Source organism: Cucumis melo, chromosome 4, assembly GCF_025177605.1.
Source record: "Cucumis melo cultivar AY chromosome 4, USDA_Cmelo_AY_1.0, whole genome shotgun sequence".
In the NCBI taxonomy this organism is placed as follows: Eukaryota; Viridiplantae; Streptophyta; class Magnoliopsida; order Cucurbitales; family Cucurbitaceae; genus Cucumis; species Cucumis melo.
In genome coordinates, this window is record NC_066860.1 from 11,609,282 (window position 1) to 11,631,258 (window position 21,977).

The 21,977-nt window shown below is 32.3% G+C and overlaps 1 protein-coding gene across 2 annotated transcripts in view; it reads left to right on the forward strand.

Annotated features, from left to right (window-relative positions):
- Positions 1-3,516: 3,516 nt before the first annotated feature.
- The window catches only part of LOC127148784 (probable carbohydrate esterase At4g34215), a 100,143-nt gene continuing 81,682 nt past the window's right edge, over positions 3,517-21,977 (forward strand). Inside the window, exon 1 of one of the 2 annotated variants that reach the window (XM_051083099.1) lies at positions 3,517-3,978. In XM_051083099.1, coding sequence (XP_050939056.1) covers positions 3,687-3,978 — 292 coding nt within the window. In that variant the 5' untranslated portion in view covers positions 3,517-3,686. The remainder of the gene's footprint in view (positions 3,979-21,977) is intronic. The other variant, XM_051083100.1, reaches the window with a different exon arrangement.

The window sequence follows — 21,977 nt, forward strand, 5'->3', positions numbered from 1 at the left end:
ATACATACCGTCGTGGGCCTACTTGAGATAGCACTTTGTAGTAGGATTGCAGTAGTACTCTGATGTTAAATATTAGTTTAAGTTGTTATGCTATGTTTGGATTGTTGTGTGTTGCCATGTGGTGATGCTTGATATTTTCACATCTTCTTCTAGGTTCAAAGATGGTATGGGAGGGGGTGTGAAAAGAAGAAAGATGATGAAAAGAAAACAAAATCATGGAAGAGAAAGAGAAGAAAGACTGTGAAAAGGAAGGGCAAACTTGGAATATTTAAAAAAAAAAATGACCAACTTCATGTGCTTTTTGATTTTGTTACAAGGGCCATTAATATTTTGTCAGTTTGTTATATTTATGAAAATTAACCAAACGAAACGCTACAATAATAATAACAATTTAAAAATAAAACCTTAAATTTTTTGTTTTTATTTATGAAACTTTTATCAGTTTTCCTATAACGTCTTTATCGTGTTTTCATTTTTCCAATTAAAGATTTTGAAGCCTTAACCAACTTTCAAAAAGGTGTTTTTTCAAAATATAGCAAATTGTCAAAATATTTACACTTTATAGAACAATTTCAAAAACAAAAAAGCCTACAGGCCTACAATGAGACATACAAAAAATGCCCATGTCAACAGCTGATTAATCGGTCACACTCACTCGCGTAATTCTTATTCTAAACGATCATGATACGCGATCGTGTGGTGTAGAAATTGATAAATGATCGTGTAGGTAGTATCAACACCGGCCTCACGTGTGCGTGTAATTTTTCTTCTAAATGATCATGAACCAAGATCCATTATATATTGATACACGATCACGTACCACGAGTTAAAGGACCGTGTACAAAATCTAAATAATCTTGGTTCACAATCGTGTACCAAAATCATTTATATTTGGTACACGATCTTGAACCAAGATCGTTTAAATTAGGATACGATCATGTACCTAAAGCTAAATGATCATGTACCAAGGTCTAAATGATTTTTGTTCAAGATCGTATACCAAGATCTTTTATATTTGGTACATGATCTTGAACTTTGATCGTTTAGATTTGATACACAATCATGTACCAAGAGCTAAACAATCATGTAGCTACACGATTGTATACCAAGATAATGTAAACGATTTTCGTTCAAGATCGTGTACCAAGATCTTTTATATTTGGTACACGATCTTGAACTTTGATCGTTTAGATTTGATACACAATCATGTACCAAGAGCTAAACAATCATGTACCTACATGATTGTATACCAAGATAATCTAAACGATTTTCGTTCAAGATCGTGTACCAAAATCTTTTATATTTGGTATACGATCTTGAACGAAAATTATTTAAATCTTGGTACATGATTGCTTAGATCTGATAGAGGAAGTATATGAGAGATGACAAAGATCATTTACCAAGTGGAAATTTGAAACGCGCATACACCAAGCCTTTTACATCCTAATGCTTCGGCCATGTTCAATGCTGACCAAAATTTATGATTTTCGAGAAAATTGCTTCCAACATCCAATGCTCATAACTTTTAATCTAGCTATCAAAATAAAAGTGTTTTTTCTTCAAACTTGCTTCGAAATGTCTTAGTTATCCTACCTTAAAATTTCAACTCCAAATGCAAATGGATGCAATCTATAGCCTCGACTCCACACTGCTCAGATTCATCCAAATTTTGACCTTCTCTTCTTCCTTGAGCTTAAACACCACCTTCCTCATTCCACCTTCATCTAGTAACCTCACCCTAACAACTAGATTTTTTTAGGATGCTTTCATAATTGGTTTGAGCGAAAATGCACAAGTAAATTACAGGCTCTCTTCAAATGAAATGACCTTAATTAAAATACTGCACTCAGCATGGAAGCTTTGCCACCTCCTACTTGCGCAAAACCCAACCTTGAATGTTGTGCGCACCTTTCCTCCCCTCAACCGACTTGCCATGAACACCTAAGAGTCTTCGTAAAACGTTTAGCATCAAAATTCTCACCCAAAGCCTTTCAACTTAGCCTCTTTGCTAACCTTGTAAGTTTGTCCGCAAGATCCTTCCTCGTGTGCACTTGGATACATGCATAGCTCACTACTCAAGTTTGCCCTCAATGCCTAGGTGTGTTTGGCTACCTTTGTCATACCCTTAGACGTTGTCATACGAAATAAACATAACTCCTTGCCTTGGCACCTAGACTTGACCTTGAAGGTTTTCAACACCATTTAGCCCCCTAGCATGCCAAAAATGCCTACTCCATTCACAACAAAAAACCTTCAGCATAGTTACCTAATGAACAAGAATAACAAACAATACTAAACCTTGGATTTCTTAAACACTTAGGAATTCTCAAGAACCATAAGATTTAGGTTTTACAGTCAAAATGTTAATTTTTTACTTGAAAAAGTAAAAGTTTGACCTTGACTATAATTGGTCAAATGACTATTTTGCCTTTTGACTAGAAAAATTCAACATTTCGTTTGATAATCCTACTAACTCTTAGTGGGATAAGTGGCTACAGAGGATGTAAACACCTAGCCCACTAAATTTCACTGATGGTTAGTGGAATGTGAGGTATTGGACTTAGGTGAATTTATGCATGCACTACTTGCATGTCTTTTGCTTATTTAAATTATAGTTTTTCAAATTTCAAAACCTTTTAGCAATTTTTAATTACTTGACTTTAAAATTAAAAGTGGAAAAATCACCTAAATTCTCCTAACCCTAATCCAAATTGCATCTCTCTCTCAAATCTTTCATTCATCAGGTCCCACAACTCGGTTCTAAGTCTGGAGAATAGTGGGTCAACATTACTGGTGGTTCATGAGATCGAGTGGAGATTTCAAGTGAACGAGAGCTTCAAAGGTTAGTTTCAGTAACCATAATTTAATTTTAATTACGATAGTAATGCATGCTAATTTCTAATAGGATTAGATGCAATTAGGGTTTAATTGATCTTATTTTTTGCTACATGTGTCTCGTTTTCCAACACATATAGACTAGAATAATAAAAAAAATATAAGAACTCATTCTTCGCTCCAAACGTCCCTAGTTTGCATTTAAAAGTAGGTATAAACATGTGTCGTCACTCCTTTCCACATCCATCTCATGCTTGCAAAATTTGGTAGTTTTTGTTAAAAGAGGCATACGTCGATGAAACTTCCTAAGAAATTGGAGTTAGTGAAGAATTTTGAAGAATTATTTATCTTTTTCTTGATTTTATTATTTATATATTATATATGAATTATTTTAATATTATATTTTGTTGATTTCCGTATTTTGGTTGTGCCTCATTTTCACAATAGTTCAAGTTAGATTCATTTATTTTTTAGATAAGCATGATAGAAATAACTAACAGAAGTTTTTATCATACCTCTATAAATGGGATGTGATCTAAAATGATTATACGAGCTACAAACACTCATGCTCCATAGATATCTTCCCATAAAATTAACTGTAAAACTAACTAATACTAAAAAAAGAAACAAAATTAAGTATAAAAAGAGGCATTTATTAATGAAGAAAGGCAGAGGCAAGGATCAGCCAACAAACAAAAAGTGATCAAATTTTCAAAGAGAGAGTAGTTGTGTCTGTGCAAATAGACACAGAGGAAAAGTTCAACAATTAAAAAAAAAAAAAAAAGGAAAGCAGCTTCCACATTTTTAAAACTTTTCTTCTGTGTTTACTTGCACAGACACAAAGGGTAACAATGGCCTTATTGAAACTATCAATCATGTTATGTACGATGTTATTTAGTCTTTCCCTTTCAGGGGCTGCTTCTCCCAAAAACATATTCATTCTCGCTGGCCAGAGCAACATGGCTGGTCGAGGTGGGGTTGAGAAAGATCAATCAGGAAACCTCGTGTGGGATAGGTTAGTCCCACCAGAATGTGAACCTCAACCATCAATCCTACGATTGAACCCTGAGGGCCAATGGGAGACAGCACGAGAGCCTCTACATGTGGGGATTGACATTAATAGGACAGCTGGGATTGGTCCAGGTATGCCATTTGCTCACCACCTACTGGCCAAAGCCGGGCCAAATGCTGGCGTTGTGGGTTTAGTCCCTTGTGCTAGAGGTGGCACTTTAATTGAGCAATGGATTAAAAATCCTAGCAATCCTAATGCAACATTTTATAAAACTTTTATTGAAAGAATCAAAGCATCAGATAAAGATGGTGGGGTTGTGCGTGCTCTTTTCTGGTTTCAAGGAGAAAGTGATGCAGCCATGAGTGACACTGCTCATAGATACAAGGACAATCTAAAACAATTCTTCACTGACATTCGTAATGACATAAAACCTAGATTTTTGCCCATCATTTTAGCTAAAATAGCCGTCTATGATCCTTTTATGAAGCATGATACTCATGATTTGGCAGCAGTAAGGGCAGCACAAGAAGAAGTTAGCAAGGAACTACCAGATATTTTGACCATTGATGCTTTGCAATTACCTATAAACTTCACAACAAATGCAGGCTTTAACCTAGATCATGCACACTTTCATACCAACACTGAGATTGTTGTGGGTAAATGGTTTGCTGATACCTACCTCTCGCACTATGGTCATTTACTTTAATCCTATATTATTTTCTAGTCTCTATCTACATTTTTATTATATCTTAATAAAATCATCCATCCACTTCTTTGTTCAAGTCTGGTCTAACTTGACTCTGAACATAATCAATAGCTTAAAATAATACCTACTCCAAAACTCTAACATGATCTATAATACCTACCTCTCCCAACTTGGGTCATTTTAGAAAAACTAAATTTTAATGTTTCTCTATTTAGATAAAGTAGTTAAATGCAGGTGGTTAAAAATCTCTAAAATATCCATTTTTATGGTAGATTTCAAATTTGATCAAACTAGTAAAAAAGAGAAATAATGATTTGATCATCATATAAATCTTGTTTTAGTTAATAATCGAATTTATATTAAAACTATAGGTTAAAATTAATGTGTATTCAATAGATGTTAATAAGATAATACAATTGAATATGATTCAAGCGTAGGATAAATTAAATATAAGATGTTTAGTTTGATAATTAATTAAGTGGAGAATTAATTTATGGTTTAACTTAATATAATATAGCATAATTAAATTTTATTTAATTAAAATTAGTTGAATTAAAGCTATACATTTAAATATAATTTAAATAAAAATCATTAATTAAATTAAGGGTTTTTTTTTCAAAAATATAACAAACCAACAACATATTTACACTGTATAAAACAATTTTGAAAATGGTAGAAGCCTACGAATCCATAATGGAAATACAAAAACTGCTCTAGTCAAAGCGTGATTAACGATGACACGCAAAAGTGTAATTCTTCTTCTAAATGATCATATGATATGCAATCGTGTAGGAAATGATACACAATCGTGTAGTTCTCTTTAATGAAGTGAAAAATGCTTTGTGTAATTCTTCTTCTAAAAGATAATGATACACGATCGTGTAGGAAATGATACACTATTGTGTAGGAAAAGATATATGATATAATTTCGAAAAGATACACGATTCTGTAGTTCGTTTTGATGATGGAAAAAATACTTCATTTAATTCTTCTTCAAAACGATCATGATATGTACGTGATTGTGTGGAAAATGATACACGATTGTGTAGGTAATTATACACGATCGTGCAGTTCTCTTTAACGATGGGAAAATGTTTCGTGTAATTCTTCTTTTAAACAATCATGATACGTCATAATGTAGGAAATGGTACAGGATCGTGTAGGCAATTATACACGATTGTGTAGTTCTTTTAAACAATGAGAATAATGCTTCAAATCTAAACGATCGTTTAGATCATATCAAAGTAATATTTAAATCATCTTGTTATTCTAGATGAGGAGCTTTAAGAGAGAAAGAAAGAAAAAGAAGATGAATAAAAATAAAAGAAAGAAAATCTTGGAAGAAATCTATATTTTATTTACCCAAAAGAAGATGAACGGAGGAGCTGAAGAAATCTGGAAAAGATATAGAAATAGAAGAAGAAAGAGCCAAAGAAATCTAGAACAGAAGATGAATAAATCGTAAAGAAAAAGAAGAAGGAGAAGTAACGAATTATTTGCAATATCATGGAAAAATCTTGAATTTATGAAAAATTTCTACCGGCTTAATGGACATTTTGATTTTATTACATGGGTCGTAAATTTTTTGTTTTTTGTTATATTTATGAAAATTAACCTTTAATTAATCATTGATTATTAATTTAACTAATTATCGATCTAATTAATTATTATTTTTAGATTTAATTAATTATTGAGTATTGATTATTAATTTAATTATTTATTGTTGGTTTTTATTGATGGAAAATAGTAGCCACCTATCTCACTAAGTGTTGGGCTGACAAGAAGAATAGCAAAATGGAAGGATTAGTTTGGATAAAGTGCAAATTTTTATTTAAATCAATAAAATAGCAAAATCAAAAAATATGGAAAACTAATTGCTGGAATATGTCTTAAATGTCCCTACCTAACTGAAAAAATTGAATTCTAAATACAATTATTCAAGAAACTACAAATACCCTATGACTAAAATCAAACTCCCAACACATGATTAACGCATCAAAATCAAACTTCCATCAGTTGGAGAAACTATTAGAGCTTCCAGCTCGTCTCCTTCAAACCTTTCAAAGTCTTCATAGGATTTTCTTTCTGTCGGCTCCGCTGACGCTGAAACTCCAATGTCTTTCTCTGATGGCTAAACTAGCCTCTGACGGATCCAAAACCATGGTTAAACAAGCCGTTAAACACGTTGCGAAGCTGTTCAAATGAACGCCAGAGCTGCCGTAAACAGCGTAAAACCGTCATCTTCTGTCAGCCTTGAAACCCACGACTAAACCGTCATCTTGTTTTTCTTGTATTTCAGAGTGTACCGGTGGAATTAGGATATCTATTTAGTATGGTTGGAAAGTTTATTCAATTTACTACAACTTTTATGAAGAAAGTGTGAACTAAATATGATTGGAAGTAAGCTTAATTTCATAAACAAGTCAGGGGATAGCAGAAGACTCCGTTTTTGAACACTCTCTGTTTCAGACCAATTCTGTAGCAATCTGTTGGGAATCGTATTTTCCTTCCTTCATGTAATTTATAGAGGACATCAAAATGAAGATTTTTACATAAAGAACACTCATTTGGGTTAAGTATTGGAAGAGTTATGATCATTTGAAGTTCATGTTACGAATCGGGAAAATTTTGAGAAATGTGTTGTCGAGGTGATTTTGATATGGTTTAAATAAATTTTAGTGGGTTCTCTCATGTTTGGGTGCTTGTGGTATTAAGAGTTTAAGTTGAAGTTTAAGGGTCCAAATAGCCTAAAGTAAACCATTTGAGGGATTGTTCAATCTAAATCTTAGAAGTACTTAAGGTTGTTGGTCTCTTGTTGATATAATGGACATAAATCCACATAAACGATCCATTGAGCTTGTTGTATCTACATAAAAGACCCGTTGAATTTGAACTAACTTGGATGCTCATGGGGTTAAGTATCTAGATTTCAAGTCCAAGGGTTCGTAGGTGAAAGGCTTAGTCTAATCCTAAGCACTTTGACAAATTGAGGACCTTAGAAACATAAAATGGATCTAGGTGGCCTTATGAAGTTTAAAGTTAGTTGGTTCATGTTGACATAGTCAATTTAAATCTAAATATCTAAATTTGAAGTTTAAAGGTTTTAAGTGGATTTTTAGTCTAGTCCAAGGAGATTTGAGAATGTAAGGACTCAACAAATGTAAAATAGTTTGAATGCTCGTAATGAAGTAATTTTAGAGATTATTGTGTTGTCTTGCTAAGTGAAGACAATGATGTGACCTTGAACGTTGTTTCAGGCCAAATTGAAGTGGGGAAAGCGTAAAATCTCGAGGGATCGAGTAATTGATCGTGAGTGATTATTTTCAAATATTTTCGTTATAAATTTATATATGTTATTATAGTACCCTGTAATTGTCATGATCACTTGTATGATTGTTTTATGATCTATATGTCAAAAGTGTTTTCAAATATGAATTTCAGTATTCCACGAACTCTTGTACTTCGGAATTGTGGTTGAAACCAACTTTACTAAACAAGTTCTGGATGACAACTGATTTTTAAAATCTTCATTGATTTATAACTAGATTTAAATAAGTTCTAAAAGTATGTATTGATGGCAAAAGATCGAAAAATGATGTGAAAATGAGTTTCTAACTATGTTTGGTTTTAAACTTTAATTATGTGATATTACGGATGTTGGTGATTACCCTTAAGGCTACGTGAATGTGTTTCCGTAGCGCCACCTACGGTTGTTAGGGGATTCCGGGGCTGAAAGAGGCCGTGACTGGAGATCCGAGAACCTAAGCCTAGGTGAGGACATGGGTGGAGGATTGTGACATGGTTTCGGGCCTAGCTTAACCCATGGTTGGGTGGCTCTATCTGCACATAGGAGCGGTATGTTGTTATCGTGGTAGGTGCTAAGTATGCGTGAGCTCTGTTTGGCAGCGTGTTTCCTTGTGGATTGGATCACGTGTGAGCTATCCTTGGACCGTATGCTTAGTATGCTATCATGGATGGATTGGATTGGATGGAGGTTGTTATCATGGCGGGTACTAAATATGCGTGAGCTAGTTTTGGTCGCATGATTTTTAGTCATGTGCGAGCTATCTTTGGCCGTATATTTAGATGCCTTGCCATGGTTGGTTTGGATATAGGTTTGTTGGCCTTACTTATGGTTTATGGTAATACATGATTCTAATGTTTTAATTATCATTTCGGTGTTGATTTTATAACTAAACCGTTAAATGTATGTTTTATAAGTTTTTGAGAAAAATAAACAAAATTGCCACTTATTGAGTTTCAACTCATGTTTTCAATGTTTTCTCCCCTCTAGGTAACGGTTAAGGACCAAGCATTGGTTGTGCTTTCCTGGCAGTGGTTGTAGTATCTCATTGTGTAGTATATACTTATGCATTCTATTGTATTATCGGGTTATTAGAAGAAACGAGAGTCATGATGAGAATTTGAGTTTGAGAGGTCTTTTATTAAATTGTAATTCCTTTGTAACTAGTTCGTAGTTGAATATAAACTTTGTTTGGGACTCTAGATTATGTTGGATGAGTGTGTGGTGAGACACACTCGAGGATAATTGAGTTTTGAAAAGTATAGAAGTGTGTCTTTCTTCTATTTTCCAAGTATGGTTAGTTCGTTTTCAGAGGAGACTCTGCCGAAAATTTTATAGAATTTCTTGGAAAATGTTTTACTAATCCTATATATGAAAGGTATGAGTTTAAGGAATAGATTCACACCACGATCTAGGTTAGAGGGGAAAATTTAGACCAGGGTGTGACAGGAAATTACCGTCACACCACACTCTTCTCTATCAATCTTATTTGCTAGAAAAAACTCTCTCTACTGTGTTTTTTCAACTTGCGGCTGTCCCTCTTCCTATTTTTCATGTTTCTTTTCTTTTCTCTAATCTAATTTAAAAGACATAAAGAAGAAGATTCAATTAATTACAGAAATGCCATTGAGGCATATTCAAGGTCATTTAACAAATTATAATAATTACCAATACTATTAATAAATTGTTTAAAATATAACAAACCCCAGAATCTTGTAGATATATTTGCATCATTTTAGGGATAATGTATAAAATTTGAATTCAAAATAACGATTGTGTATTATGCATTATTTATGAAACTATTGTTAAATTAACAAAATTTGGGGATGAAAATACTGTAAATGAAGTTTGTTATTTTAGCATTATTTTAGAGATGATAATCTAACTCAAATTTAAGTTTAGTATCTTTAGCATAATTTAAGAGATTCAAACTAACTATTTAAAATTAATGTGTAAAAATTGGATTTAAAAATAAGTTTAAAAATTGAGATTAAAACTAACTATTTTAGGTGAGATATATATTTCTAAACTCAAAAGGTTAATAAATATCGAATATGTATTATGTATTATTTATGTCTATTTTTTGATAAATAGTTTGAAGAATAAAAAATACGAAATAGTTAAATTTATCTTTGTGTTATTTTAGGGATACGAGTTAAAATTTGAATTCAAATTGACGATTTTAGGAGATGATATAAATTGCAGATTCAAATTGTTATTAAAATTTTGTAATATGTATTATTTAATAAGTTTTTGATAAATAATATTAAATATAAAAAATTATGAATTAATTGATTTATATTGTAAATATAATGATATTATAAATGTAGATAACCATAACCTACATAGGTTACAATTTTCATATAACTCTCACATTCAATTTCATATTGTAACATCCATCCCATTGAATTCCATAATGTAACTTATACATAAGATGTCCTATAAATAGAGGAGTGTGGTGCCTTTGTAAGATACACCACAATTGAGTTCAATTATATTCTCTTCTCCCTCTTTTCTCTATTCTTCTCTTTGTTTGTTTCATTATCCTTTATTTTATAACACGTTATCAGCACGACACACTACAATTTTGTTATTTACAAAAGGTGGGTTATAATATTAGTTTGTTTTTTTTGGTATTTGTGAATATTGCATGAAACAATCCATGTATACATCATGCATAGTTTAAATGCTTGAGAATGTAATATTTTATATCTATTGCATGTTGTAATTTTACATAATACGTTTACATGGTTATTGTTTGTTAAAAAGAAAAATTTAGTTCATGATAAGATTATGATTTAGTTCATCTTTAATTTCTTTATGATTTATATGATCGTTTATGTTTGGTTCTTATATCAATTATTTTAAGATCTATGTATAGTCTATGGGTTCTTTATAATTTGTGTTTATAATTTAATTGTTTACTTTATATTAGTATAAGTTCTGTAATTGTTTTTATGATCTAAATACTTTTATCAATTTACTTAAGTATGTTGTAAAATTAACATTTTTGGTGTGTATTGTTGTTAATTTTCCATAATATGTATATGTAATTTTTATTTGTAATTTTAATTATTGTACATTAACATGCATGTTTTGAATTATTATATATGGGTTCCATTGATTTTTGTATCATGTGCATAATATGATATTTATCTAAGTTGTCTTAGAATGCATGTTTGACATGTTTATTAAATTTCTAATATAAGTTAGTTTATTTGTTCTTTGTTATAGTTTTACCATGTCAAGTCTTACCAAATTAGAATTTCTAGCTCTTGATATCAATGGTGATAATTATTTATCATGGGTACTTGATGCTGAAATTCATTTGGATGCCATAAATCTTGGAGAAACGATTAAAGAAGGAAACATGACTTCAAGTCAAGAAAAGGCGAAAGCCATGATTTTTCCTTCGACATCATCTTCATGAGGGACTAAAAATTGAATATCTTACGATAAAAGATCCCTATGAACTATGGAAAAGTTTAAAAGAAAGGTATGATCATCAAAGGTGTGTGATTCTTCCTAAAGCTCAATATGATTGGATGCACTTAAGGTTGCAAGATTTTAAATCAGTAAGTGATTATAATTCCGTATTATTTAAAATTTTTCAAAATTATTATTATGCGGAGAAAAAGTTACTGATGAAGATATGTTAGAGAAAACCTTTTCAACATTTCATGTCTCGAATATGCTCCTGCAGCAGCAATATCGAGAAAGAGGTTTTAAAAAGTATTCCGAACTCATATCATGTCTTCTTGTGGCTGAACAAAATAATGAGTTATTAATGAAAAACCATGAATCTCAACCAACTGGAGCAACACCATTCCCTAAAGTGAATGTTGTATTTTTAAATAATATTAATGGTCGAGGTCGAGGTCGTGGTCGTAATCGTGGTCGAGGTCGTGACCGTGGTAGAGGAAGAAGTAATTATACTTTACGTGGTAATAATCATTTAGATTTCAAGAAAACCACAAATGATGATCATAGAGGAACAAAATTCACAATTAGTAATGCTTTGTTCTCTAGTAAGTCAAAAAGAAACTTATTGAGTTTCAAAGATATACGTCAAAATGATTATCATGTTGAAACTAACAATAAAAATAATATAGAATATCTTTATATTACATTTATTGTTTCACATGAGAAGCGTATATTGGAAACATTGCCTGCCCTTTCTTCTGGATTATATTATACTCATATACGAGTAGTTGAAACATATGCCACCATGAACCCGAAGTTCATGAATTTAAATATGTTTATTGTTTGGCATGATCGATTGGGTCATCCTGGGTCAATAATGATGAGAAGAATTATTGAAAATTCTCACGGACATCCACTAAAGAACCAGAAGATTCTTCAATCCAAAGAATTATCATGTATTGCTTGCTCTCAAGGAAAATTAATTATTAGGCCATCACCAGCCAAAGTGGGAGTGGAGTCACCTACAATTTTAGAACGAATTCATGGTGACATATGTGGACCAATCAATCCACCAAGTGGACCATTTAGATATTTCATGGTTTTAATTGACGCATCAAGTAGATGGTCACATGTGTGTTTATTATCAAGTCGAAACCTTGCATTTGCACGATTACTTACTCAAATAATCAAATTAAGAGCACAGTTTCCGGATTATACAATAAAAAACATTCGACTTTTTAATGTTGGTGAATTTACATCCCAAGCATTTAATAATTATTGTATGTCAACTGGGATAAATATTGAACATCCTGTAGCTCATGTTCATACACAAAATGGTTTGGCAGAATCATTTATCAAGCATTTACAATTGATTGCCAGACCATTGCTTATGAGAGCAAAACTTCCATTATCTATATGGGGTCATGCTATTTTGCTTGCAGCGTCGCTTATACGCATAAGACCGACATCTTATCATAAGTATTCCCCAACACAATTAGCTTATGGCCAGGAACCAAATATTTCTCATTTGCGAATTTTTGGTTGTGCAGTATATGTTCCAATTTCCCCACCACAACGTACTAAAATGGGACCTCAAAGAAGGTTAGGAATATATGTCGGATTTGAATCCCCATCAATTATTAGATATCTTGAACCCTTGACGGGAGAGGTATTTACTGCACGATTCGCTGATTGTCATTTTAATGAGACAAATTTTCCAACATTAGGGGAAGGAATTAAGAAGTTGGAAAACGAAATTGCCTGGAATGTATCGTTATTGTCTCATTTAGATCCTCGTACAAAGCAATGTGAACTAGAAGTTCAAAAGATAATTCATTTACAAAGTGTAGCAAACCAAATGCCAGATGCATTTACAGATACTTATAAAGTGACCAAGTCATATATTCCAGCTGCAAATGCTCCATCTAGAATTGAAATCCCAACTCAGCAAGTTGATACAATTAATGAATCAACACTGCGCTAAAAGCGTGGTAGACCGATGGGTTCAAAGGATAAAAATCCTCGAAAAAGAAAAGTGACCAATAGTCTAAATGACTTAATTGACAATAGAAACATTCAAGAAAAAACCATGGACACGACTAGTGGTAAAAATGTAGAAGAGACTCAAGTATATATAGATAACAATGAGATCTCGATAAATTATACCATGATAGGAAAAAGGTGGAATAGAATTAATGTAGTTGTGGACAACATTTTTGCGTATAATGTTGCACAAAATATCATTCATGAAAATGAGGATTATGAACCTAAATTTGTTGACGAATGTCGTAATAGAAAGGATTGGCCCAAGTGGAAAGAAGTCATCCAAGCAGAACTAAACTCACTCACGAAACGTGAAGTTTTTGGACCTGTAGTTTATACACCTAAAGGTGTAAAACCTGTGGGATTTAAATGGGTATTTGTGCGTAAACGAAATGAAAATAATGAGGTCACTAGATATAAAGCACGACTTGTTGTACAAGGATTCTCTCAAAGACCAGGCATTGATTATGAGGAAACATATTCTTCTTTGGTGGATGCTATTACATTAAGATATTTAATTAGTTTGGTTGTATGTGAAAATCTTGATATGCATCTTATGGATGTAGTTACAGCATACTTATATGGATCTTTGGAAAATGAAATCTATATGAAAATGCCTGAAGGATTTAAGATACCTGAATCATATAATTCAAACTCTAGAGAATTATGTTCAATCAAATTACAAAGATCATTATATGGATTGAAACAATCAAGACGAATGTGGTACAATTGCTTAAGTGAATATTTATTGAAAGAAGGTTATCAAAATAATCCAATATGTCCATGTGTTTTTATTAAGAAATTACAGTCAGGATTTGCGATTATAGCTGTATATGTTGATGATTTAAATATAATTGGAACTCTTGAAGAGATTTCAAAGGCAATAGAATATCTCAAAAAGGAATTTGAAATGAAAAATCTAGAAGATAATGAAGAATTACTTGGTCCTGAAGTACCGTACCTTAGTGCAATAGGTGCACTAATGTATCTTGCTAATAACACAAGACCAGATATAGCATTTTCAGTAAATTTGTTAGCAAGATATAGTTCTTCTCCAACAAAAAGACATTGGAATGGAGTTAAGCATGTATTTCGTTATCTTCGAGGGACAATTGATATGGGTTTGTTTTATTCAAATAAATCAAACTTTGATCTAGTTGGTTATGCGGATGCTGGATATTTATCTAATCCACACAAAGGAAGATCTCAAACAGGTTATTTGTTTACATGTGGAGGAACTGCTATATCTTGGCGATCTGTAAAGCAAACCATGACGGCCACTTCATCGAATCATGCAGAAATTCTTGCAATTCATGAAGCTAGTAGAGAATGTGTATGGTTGAGGTCAATGACTCATCATATTCGAGAAACATGTGGTTTGTCTTTCAGTAAAAATTTACCAACAATATTATTTGAAGATAATACCGCATGTATAACACAAATCAAAGGAGGGTATATAAAAGGAGATAGAACAAAGCATATCTCACCAAAACTCTTCTATAAACATGACCTTGAAGAAAATGGTGACATCAGTGTTCAACAAATTTCTTCAAAAGACAACTTGGCGGACTTATTAACAAAAGCATTACCCACATCAACATTTTAAAAGCTAGTGCACAACATTGGAATGCGACGACTCAGAGAACTTAAGTGATGTATCCATAAGGGGGAGTAGAAATATTGTCCTGAAGGAATAGAAGTAATGCATTTCTTTCCTTTGACTATGATTTTTCTCATTGAATTTTCCTAGCAAGGTTTTTATGAGGTAGCTATTAATGTATAAAAATGATGTACTCTTTTTCCTTCACTAGAATTTTTTTCCATCGGGTTTTTTCCTAGTAAGGTTTTAACGAGGCATTTATTTTTATATAATATGGATAACTAAGGGGGAGTATTGTAAATATAATGATATTATAAATGTAGATATCCATAACCTACATAGGTTACAATTTTCATATAACTCTCACATTCAATTCCATATTGTAACATCCATCCCATTGAATTCCATAATGTAACTTATACATAAGATGTCCTATAAATAGAGGAGTGTGGTGCCTTTGTAAGATACACCACAATTGAGTTCAATTATATTCTCTTCTCCCTCTTTTCTCTATTCTTCTCTTTGTTTGTTTCATTATCCTTTATTTTATAACAATTTAAATCTTAATAATTAGGGGATGTTGAAACTAATGCCATATCTTTAGAGGATGATGGTGAAATTTTCTACAGCAAGAAAATATTTTTTGATTTAGTTAAGATTTACCAAAAGAGAATATGTTTACAAATACACTGTATTTAGTATTTGTATGCAAGGAATTGCCCAGTATACTCAGGCAAAAAAAATATATCTAGCAGGCGGTTTTGTCATAAAGCAAAATATTTTTGGGATTTGCTATTTTTCTATTTGCAATCCAATTTTGCTATTTTGACGATTAATTTTGATGGAAATAGCAAATTGAAATTACTGACATATCTTTATGGATTGTTGGAAAAATATAATATTTTTTTAATTTAGTTAAGAATTATCATAAGTGAGTGTGTTTACAAATACACTGTATTTGTGATATGTGATATTTTGTTTGATTTTTTAATCTCAACAAATACACTGTATTTGTATATGAACAATTGTCATCCGTGGAGGGGTAAATTCGAGTAAAAGAAAAATAAAAAAGTTATGCTGATAGTTAGTTTTGCTATAAATCAAAATAATTTAACAGTTGCCTATTTTTCTTTTTTCTATCCATAAATTTGCTATTTTCACAGTTTTCCCCTAAGGGTTAGTGGGATTGGATTATCCAACAAAATGTTGGATTTTTCCACTAACTTAGTCCAAGAGCAATATGGTCATTCGACCATTAAAGTCAAAGTCAAACTTGGACCTTTTCAAGTCAAAGTCAACATTTTGACTTTTTACCATTTTGTCCATCTTGAGTAATTCTGACTTTTTGAGAATGGATCCGCATTCATTTTTTCAAAATTCAAATCACATTTTAATATAAAGCCGATCTAAGTTTGACTTTTCAAAATCAAAAGTCAACATTATGACTTTTTACAACTTTGACAATTTCCATCAATTCTGAGATTCCGAATATGAATCCGTATTCATATTTTTAATATTTAAATCACATTTAAGCATAAAAAACTTATCGGCTATTATATCACATATATTTGTCGGTTTCTCTCTCTTTACCTAATTCGAACAATTTGAATTATTCCAACATATTGTTTATGTTGATTCTGTATGAGCTAGCAGGGGAACCTAATGAACCTATAGATCATGGGCTCCAATGATTCGAGCTTAACTGGCTAAACCCTTTTAGACTGAGCTAATCAATATTCGTTAACTAAAGGGTCATTTCACTAAAGTCCCATCGTTGCACTCCCCTAACTATACATATATTTTCGTTCATCTGATATAACGACGATCAGTAAGTTAATCATTCACAAGTTTTTTGTAACATTGGTTCGGTCGAAATACCATTTTACCCCCGAGACTACATCTTATTCTTTAAGTCTCACTGATCCACTATTGAACAATTGATTTAAGGTCCAACCTATAGATCAAATTCCTCTCAGGGCAAACGAGAGGGTGGGGTCTCTTATTCAAGACTTGGATTCAGTCTTTAAGGGAACAACCTATCTACTAACCATAAAGCGGATAGGAAGGAATTCCATCTTGCACCCTATATCCCTAGCCATCGACTCAGTCTTACCCCCTGAAATGGGAGGCTTATTGGACCTGTGTTGTTGAGTTGCCCTCGCCTATGAAAATCTAGTTTGAAAAAAAGTTCATAGTTAGCTCATGATTAAGATTAAGTTACGTAGGTCATCAATAATCGAAATAGTCAGTTTTATATAGTCAACGATGTTATAATTTAGAAGTGACTATTTCATGGTTCCAGTCTTATGGAAACTTTTTGCATATGATGCCCCCACTTCCATATCTCTACACGAACGATTCATGATCACATCGTTTGTATTAACTACAAAGCGAGGTTGCATCTATTGTGTCCCTAAAATAAGGCGCTCAACCTTATTCATACACTATAGACTGTTTGGGCTATAAACTTAAACTTAACCCACTTTTATGTCTATACATAAAGTTTAAGTCTACACTAGATAGTCTTGGGACCTTAGTTTATTGGATTCAAGATTATAGTATTCTATTTTCTCTAATAAGTCCTTAGTAACCACTTTATTGAATAGAATATAATTCTAAACTACAAACTATGAGTTTTAGGACATAACATTTATGTCCTAAAACTCATGATTTGTGAATGTTAAAATATTCTATAATTCAATAAAGATGTTATTGAAGTATTGTTCAATAATTTTTTTTTTTTTTGAATAATTGATTTGCTTGTGATAGATTCTAAATCAAATAAATTAAAACTCCTTAAATATAGTAAGAATACTTAAACTTAATGTAGTGACATAAGTATGGATCAAGTTCGAGTAAATAGTCTATAGTATAGGAATATGGTTAGACATCTTATTCTGGGGAGACTATGGGTGTAGCACGCTTTGTGTTTAGTACATATGATGTGATCCTAAATTTTTCATATGGAGACATGTGAGGTGGGCGTCCTAAGCTATGATAGTATGAGATGGAAACATGAGATAGTCCTTTTACATTGTAACACTATTTACTGTTTAAAATTGACTATCTCGATTTCAATGAACTAGATAACTCGACTTTAATTTGGAGATAACTATGAACTCTTGTTTATTCGACATTATCTTTAGATCTGCAACAGTGAGGGCTCTCCGCAATGCTGGCAGATAGACCTCCCATTCTAGGGGTAAGACCGAGTAAATAGTTGAAGACATAGGGTTGAAGACGGAACTCATTCCTACCTATTTTCGGGGACAGTAGAGAGTTTGTTCTATGAAGTGTTGACTATTGGACTTAAACAATAGACCTCATGCACTAGTATAAATTTGGTTTTAACGACACTAGTAATTAAAATATTGTGTCGTTAAAAATAAAAAAGGGTGGGTTGGAAGTAAAATGTGTCATTAAAAATAACAAATGCAGAATTTTTAACGACACAATTTTTGCATCGTTATTTAATGTTTCTTGACATAAATTTTGCGTTGTAAGAATAAAGTCCAGCAATTTTTTTTTGATCCAGTGGAAGGGTAATCTTTTAAGGATAAGAGGTCGTAGATATAACATTTTTTCCTTTATTTATTATTTTATTTATCTACTTTATTTTACTTTATTTTTATTTTATTTTGATAGTTGGATTTGAATTTGAATTTAACCATTTATTTAAAAAAAACAAAAAAATGAATATCAATCTCCTTTCTACTTATTTTCTCTCAATTCACCTAATTTTCTCTCGTAAGATTTTTTTCCTCTCCCTCTTCAGAATCTTCCACCTTCTCCACTCTTAAAATACGATACTCCTCTCTGTCCTATAAAAACATATAAAAACAAAGGAGAATTACTTTTCGAGAGGGTATGTTAGATTGAGATCAATTGGAAAGGTTGAAAAAAAAGCTAAGGAAACTATCATGTTTAAGATGCTTATCTTTTTAGTTAGGAAGATCGTATCCATTCTTTTGTTATTTTTTCCATGATAACAAAATCGTGGCTTACCTAATTTCTTTCTTCAGATCGAAAGTTAGTTACATGTTAGTTAATTAGCCATTTTTGCACTTTGTTTGATTCATTTACATAAAAAAATTATGTATTGATTCTTCAATGTCAAGAATTGTACCGTATGGTAGTATGGTGAATTTTAGATCTTTTCCTTTTTCTTTTGTTATAATAATGAATATCTCCAAACCATAACACATGCACTAGGTTTCGGTAGCTGTCCCTACTGTTTAACACTTTGGATTTTTGCCTTTATGTTTCCTTTAATATCACAAGTTGATAGGTTATTTAAGTCGAAGGTTAAGAGCCTGTTTGGATTGACTTTCTTAGTGCTTAAAACTGTTTTTAAACATTTATTCAATCCACCTAAGTTAGCACTACAGACACTTTATTATTTTACAACTATTGCTTGAGGTTAGTTTAGGGTTAAAGGTTGGTCTGTAGTCTTTATATCGCTAGAATTTAGGCACTGATGTTTTAATAGATTAAAGTAAGAAAAGACTTCTCTAAGATTTGAGTTTACAACATAATGGGCCTTTATTATTTCAAATGTAGGCATTATTTTGGTGTTATTCTTCTAATCCCTGCAAGAGGCACAAAGACACTAATCAAACAAGTACTTTCTCAATTAGGATTGAACTTCCAGCGAGAAAACGTCAAAATCCTACTAAAATTTTGTTTGTCATGTTCTTGTAGATTCTTGTTTCTTCCGTTTCCTTCTCAGTTCCCTCCTCATCTTGTTCTTTCATCATGCTCTTTCTTCCCCACCCTGTGGAGTTTAAAATTTTTAAAAAACCCTAGTTCTTCCTCGGTTAGTTGCCTTAGGAAAGATTAATAACTTTGATGTTTTACAAAAAGCCACAAAGCTTTGTCAGCCAAATGGTTGTGGCATTTTCCCTTGAACCCAACTCTGTTTGGCTCATGATTGTCATGAGTAAGTTTGGTCCTCATAATTTTGAATGGCCATTAGGGGGAACTTACCGAAATTTAAGGAAAGATGTTTCTTTTGAGTTCCCTTCTTTCTTTCACTTGGTTTAATCTTTAACTATTAATTTGAATTGTTAATCCCTTTTTCCATTTTCCTCTTCTTTAAGTTTCCCTTCTTCCGCTGGTTACAAGTTGTCAAAACAATTTAATTTCATCAAGTGTTCCTTTTAGTTTGATTTACAGTTTGTTTTTAACATTACTATTTAGCATGTTGGTAGCTCAGTATCCTTTATTATGGTTTCATCTAAGTTATTGATGATCTAATCTGTTTCTTGGCAGCCTGAACATCTTCTGGATGATGTGGAGTCTGCAACAAACAAACTTGGGGCACATAGAGTTGAAAAAGAATCCTTTTTATTTAGATCACTTTTAACTTGCAAAGCATCCTTAGCATTTGGTTCCGATAGCCCGGTAAGCTTCTGACATTTTTATAACTTAAATAAATGGTACTCACTACTTTGATGTCGACTTGCCTTACATAGACGACATATGAATATATTGAAATCTTCCAACCCACGAAGGGCAAGAAATGAGAAATGGTTGTGAGATGAGCACAATCAATCATTCCTTAACTTGATCGAGACAAGGTATGTTGTTTAAATGTACTTTCATGTTATTGACACTTAATAGAAAGTATGAATAACCGTGACTAATTATGGTCGCCATAATAGGTCATGCGTGAAATCCAAGAAGGTCAAGTCGTGAGCAGGACGATCAGATGGATTGCACATGGGCCACATCCCATTGTGATGATATATGAGGGATATAACGTCAATGGAATTTGCTACAACACAAAGCCCTGTGATGACAACAAAATGGTTCAAAATAGTGGCGTTATGTTCGTTGCATCAACAATGCATGTGGCTAGTGTCAAAGACAAAAACCCGATAATTGCTAACATGTCCTTCTATGGTCTGATTCAAGGAATATGGGAAGAACGTTACAACAGTTTTATGGTTACACAGTTAAGATGTGATTGGATTGATACGAAGAATGGAGTACGAGTAGACGATCTTAGATTCACACTAGTTGACCTTAATTGTATAGGTCACTATTCAAATTCATTCATATTAGCATCACAAGCAAGACAAATGTTTTATGTTAAAGATCCTAGTGATGGCAGATGGTCAGTTGTTGTGAAGCTACAAGAAAAAGATTTTGTTGATAATTGTTAGAAGAACGAGCTAGGCGATACATCCCTCAATTGTCCGACGATTTTAGAATGTCCTACAGACATGACTAGAGAAGATGAAGAGATCTCATATATCAGGGTCGACTGTGAAGGGACTTGGGTAAACACATAAACATTTGGTAATATAATGTTCTTCCAAATTTTCCCATCTTTCATTCTAGTCATTGAAAAACATTCATTTTAAGCCTAATAAACAATATTATTGTTTATTTCTTTGCAGGGAACTTTTAATTCCAAGCTGGAAGACCAAATCTTCAATTTTGATGTCCATGTTAGAATTAGTGGGTTTGGCCCATAGAGTATTTTTTGAAAGAATAAAATGGAAGATTTTATTTCATAAATCTTTTGATTTCTTACTCCTATAGTATTCTATTTACTCTATCCATTTGTACCTATTGTATTCATTCATCGAAAAAACAATAAAAACTAAAATATCGTGATTTTTCTTCTGATTCTCGAGTTTCAACGTAAGCCTCATGTTGGTGTTAATTGTTTTCAATAGTCTACTTGGCTGTTATTATCTCCATTTTTTTAGTATTTCCATTGAGCGATTAGTGATAGATGTAAACATTTTCTTTTACAACTTGTAACAAACTTATCAAATCTTTATGTTTGTTGATCTATATGTTCTGTCAACTTTCTGATGGATCTCACTAATGGATTATTGTTGTTTATTGTTATTGCTTTTCATTTTCATTCCGCCTAAATAATTGATATGTTGATGAATAGTGTACTATACTAAACATTATGTGTTATTTCATGCAAGTAGACCATCACTTACCAAACAATGACACTTGGAAAACAAGCTAGATTGGAAGTTGGTTGTTCGAGCGTCCTGAGTACCATGGGAGTCGTTAATAAAGGTAAAGG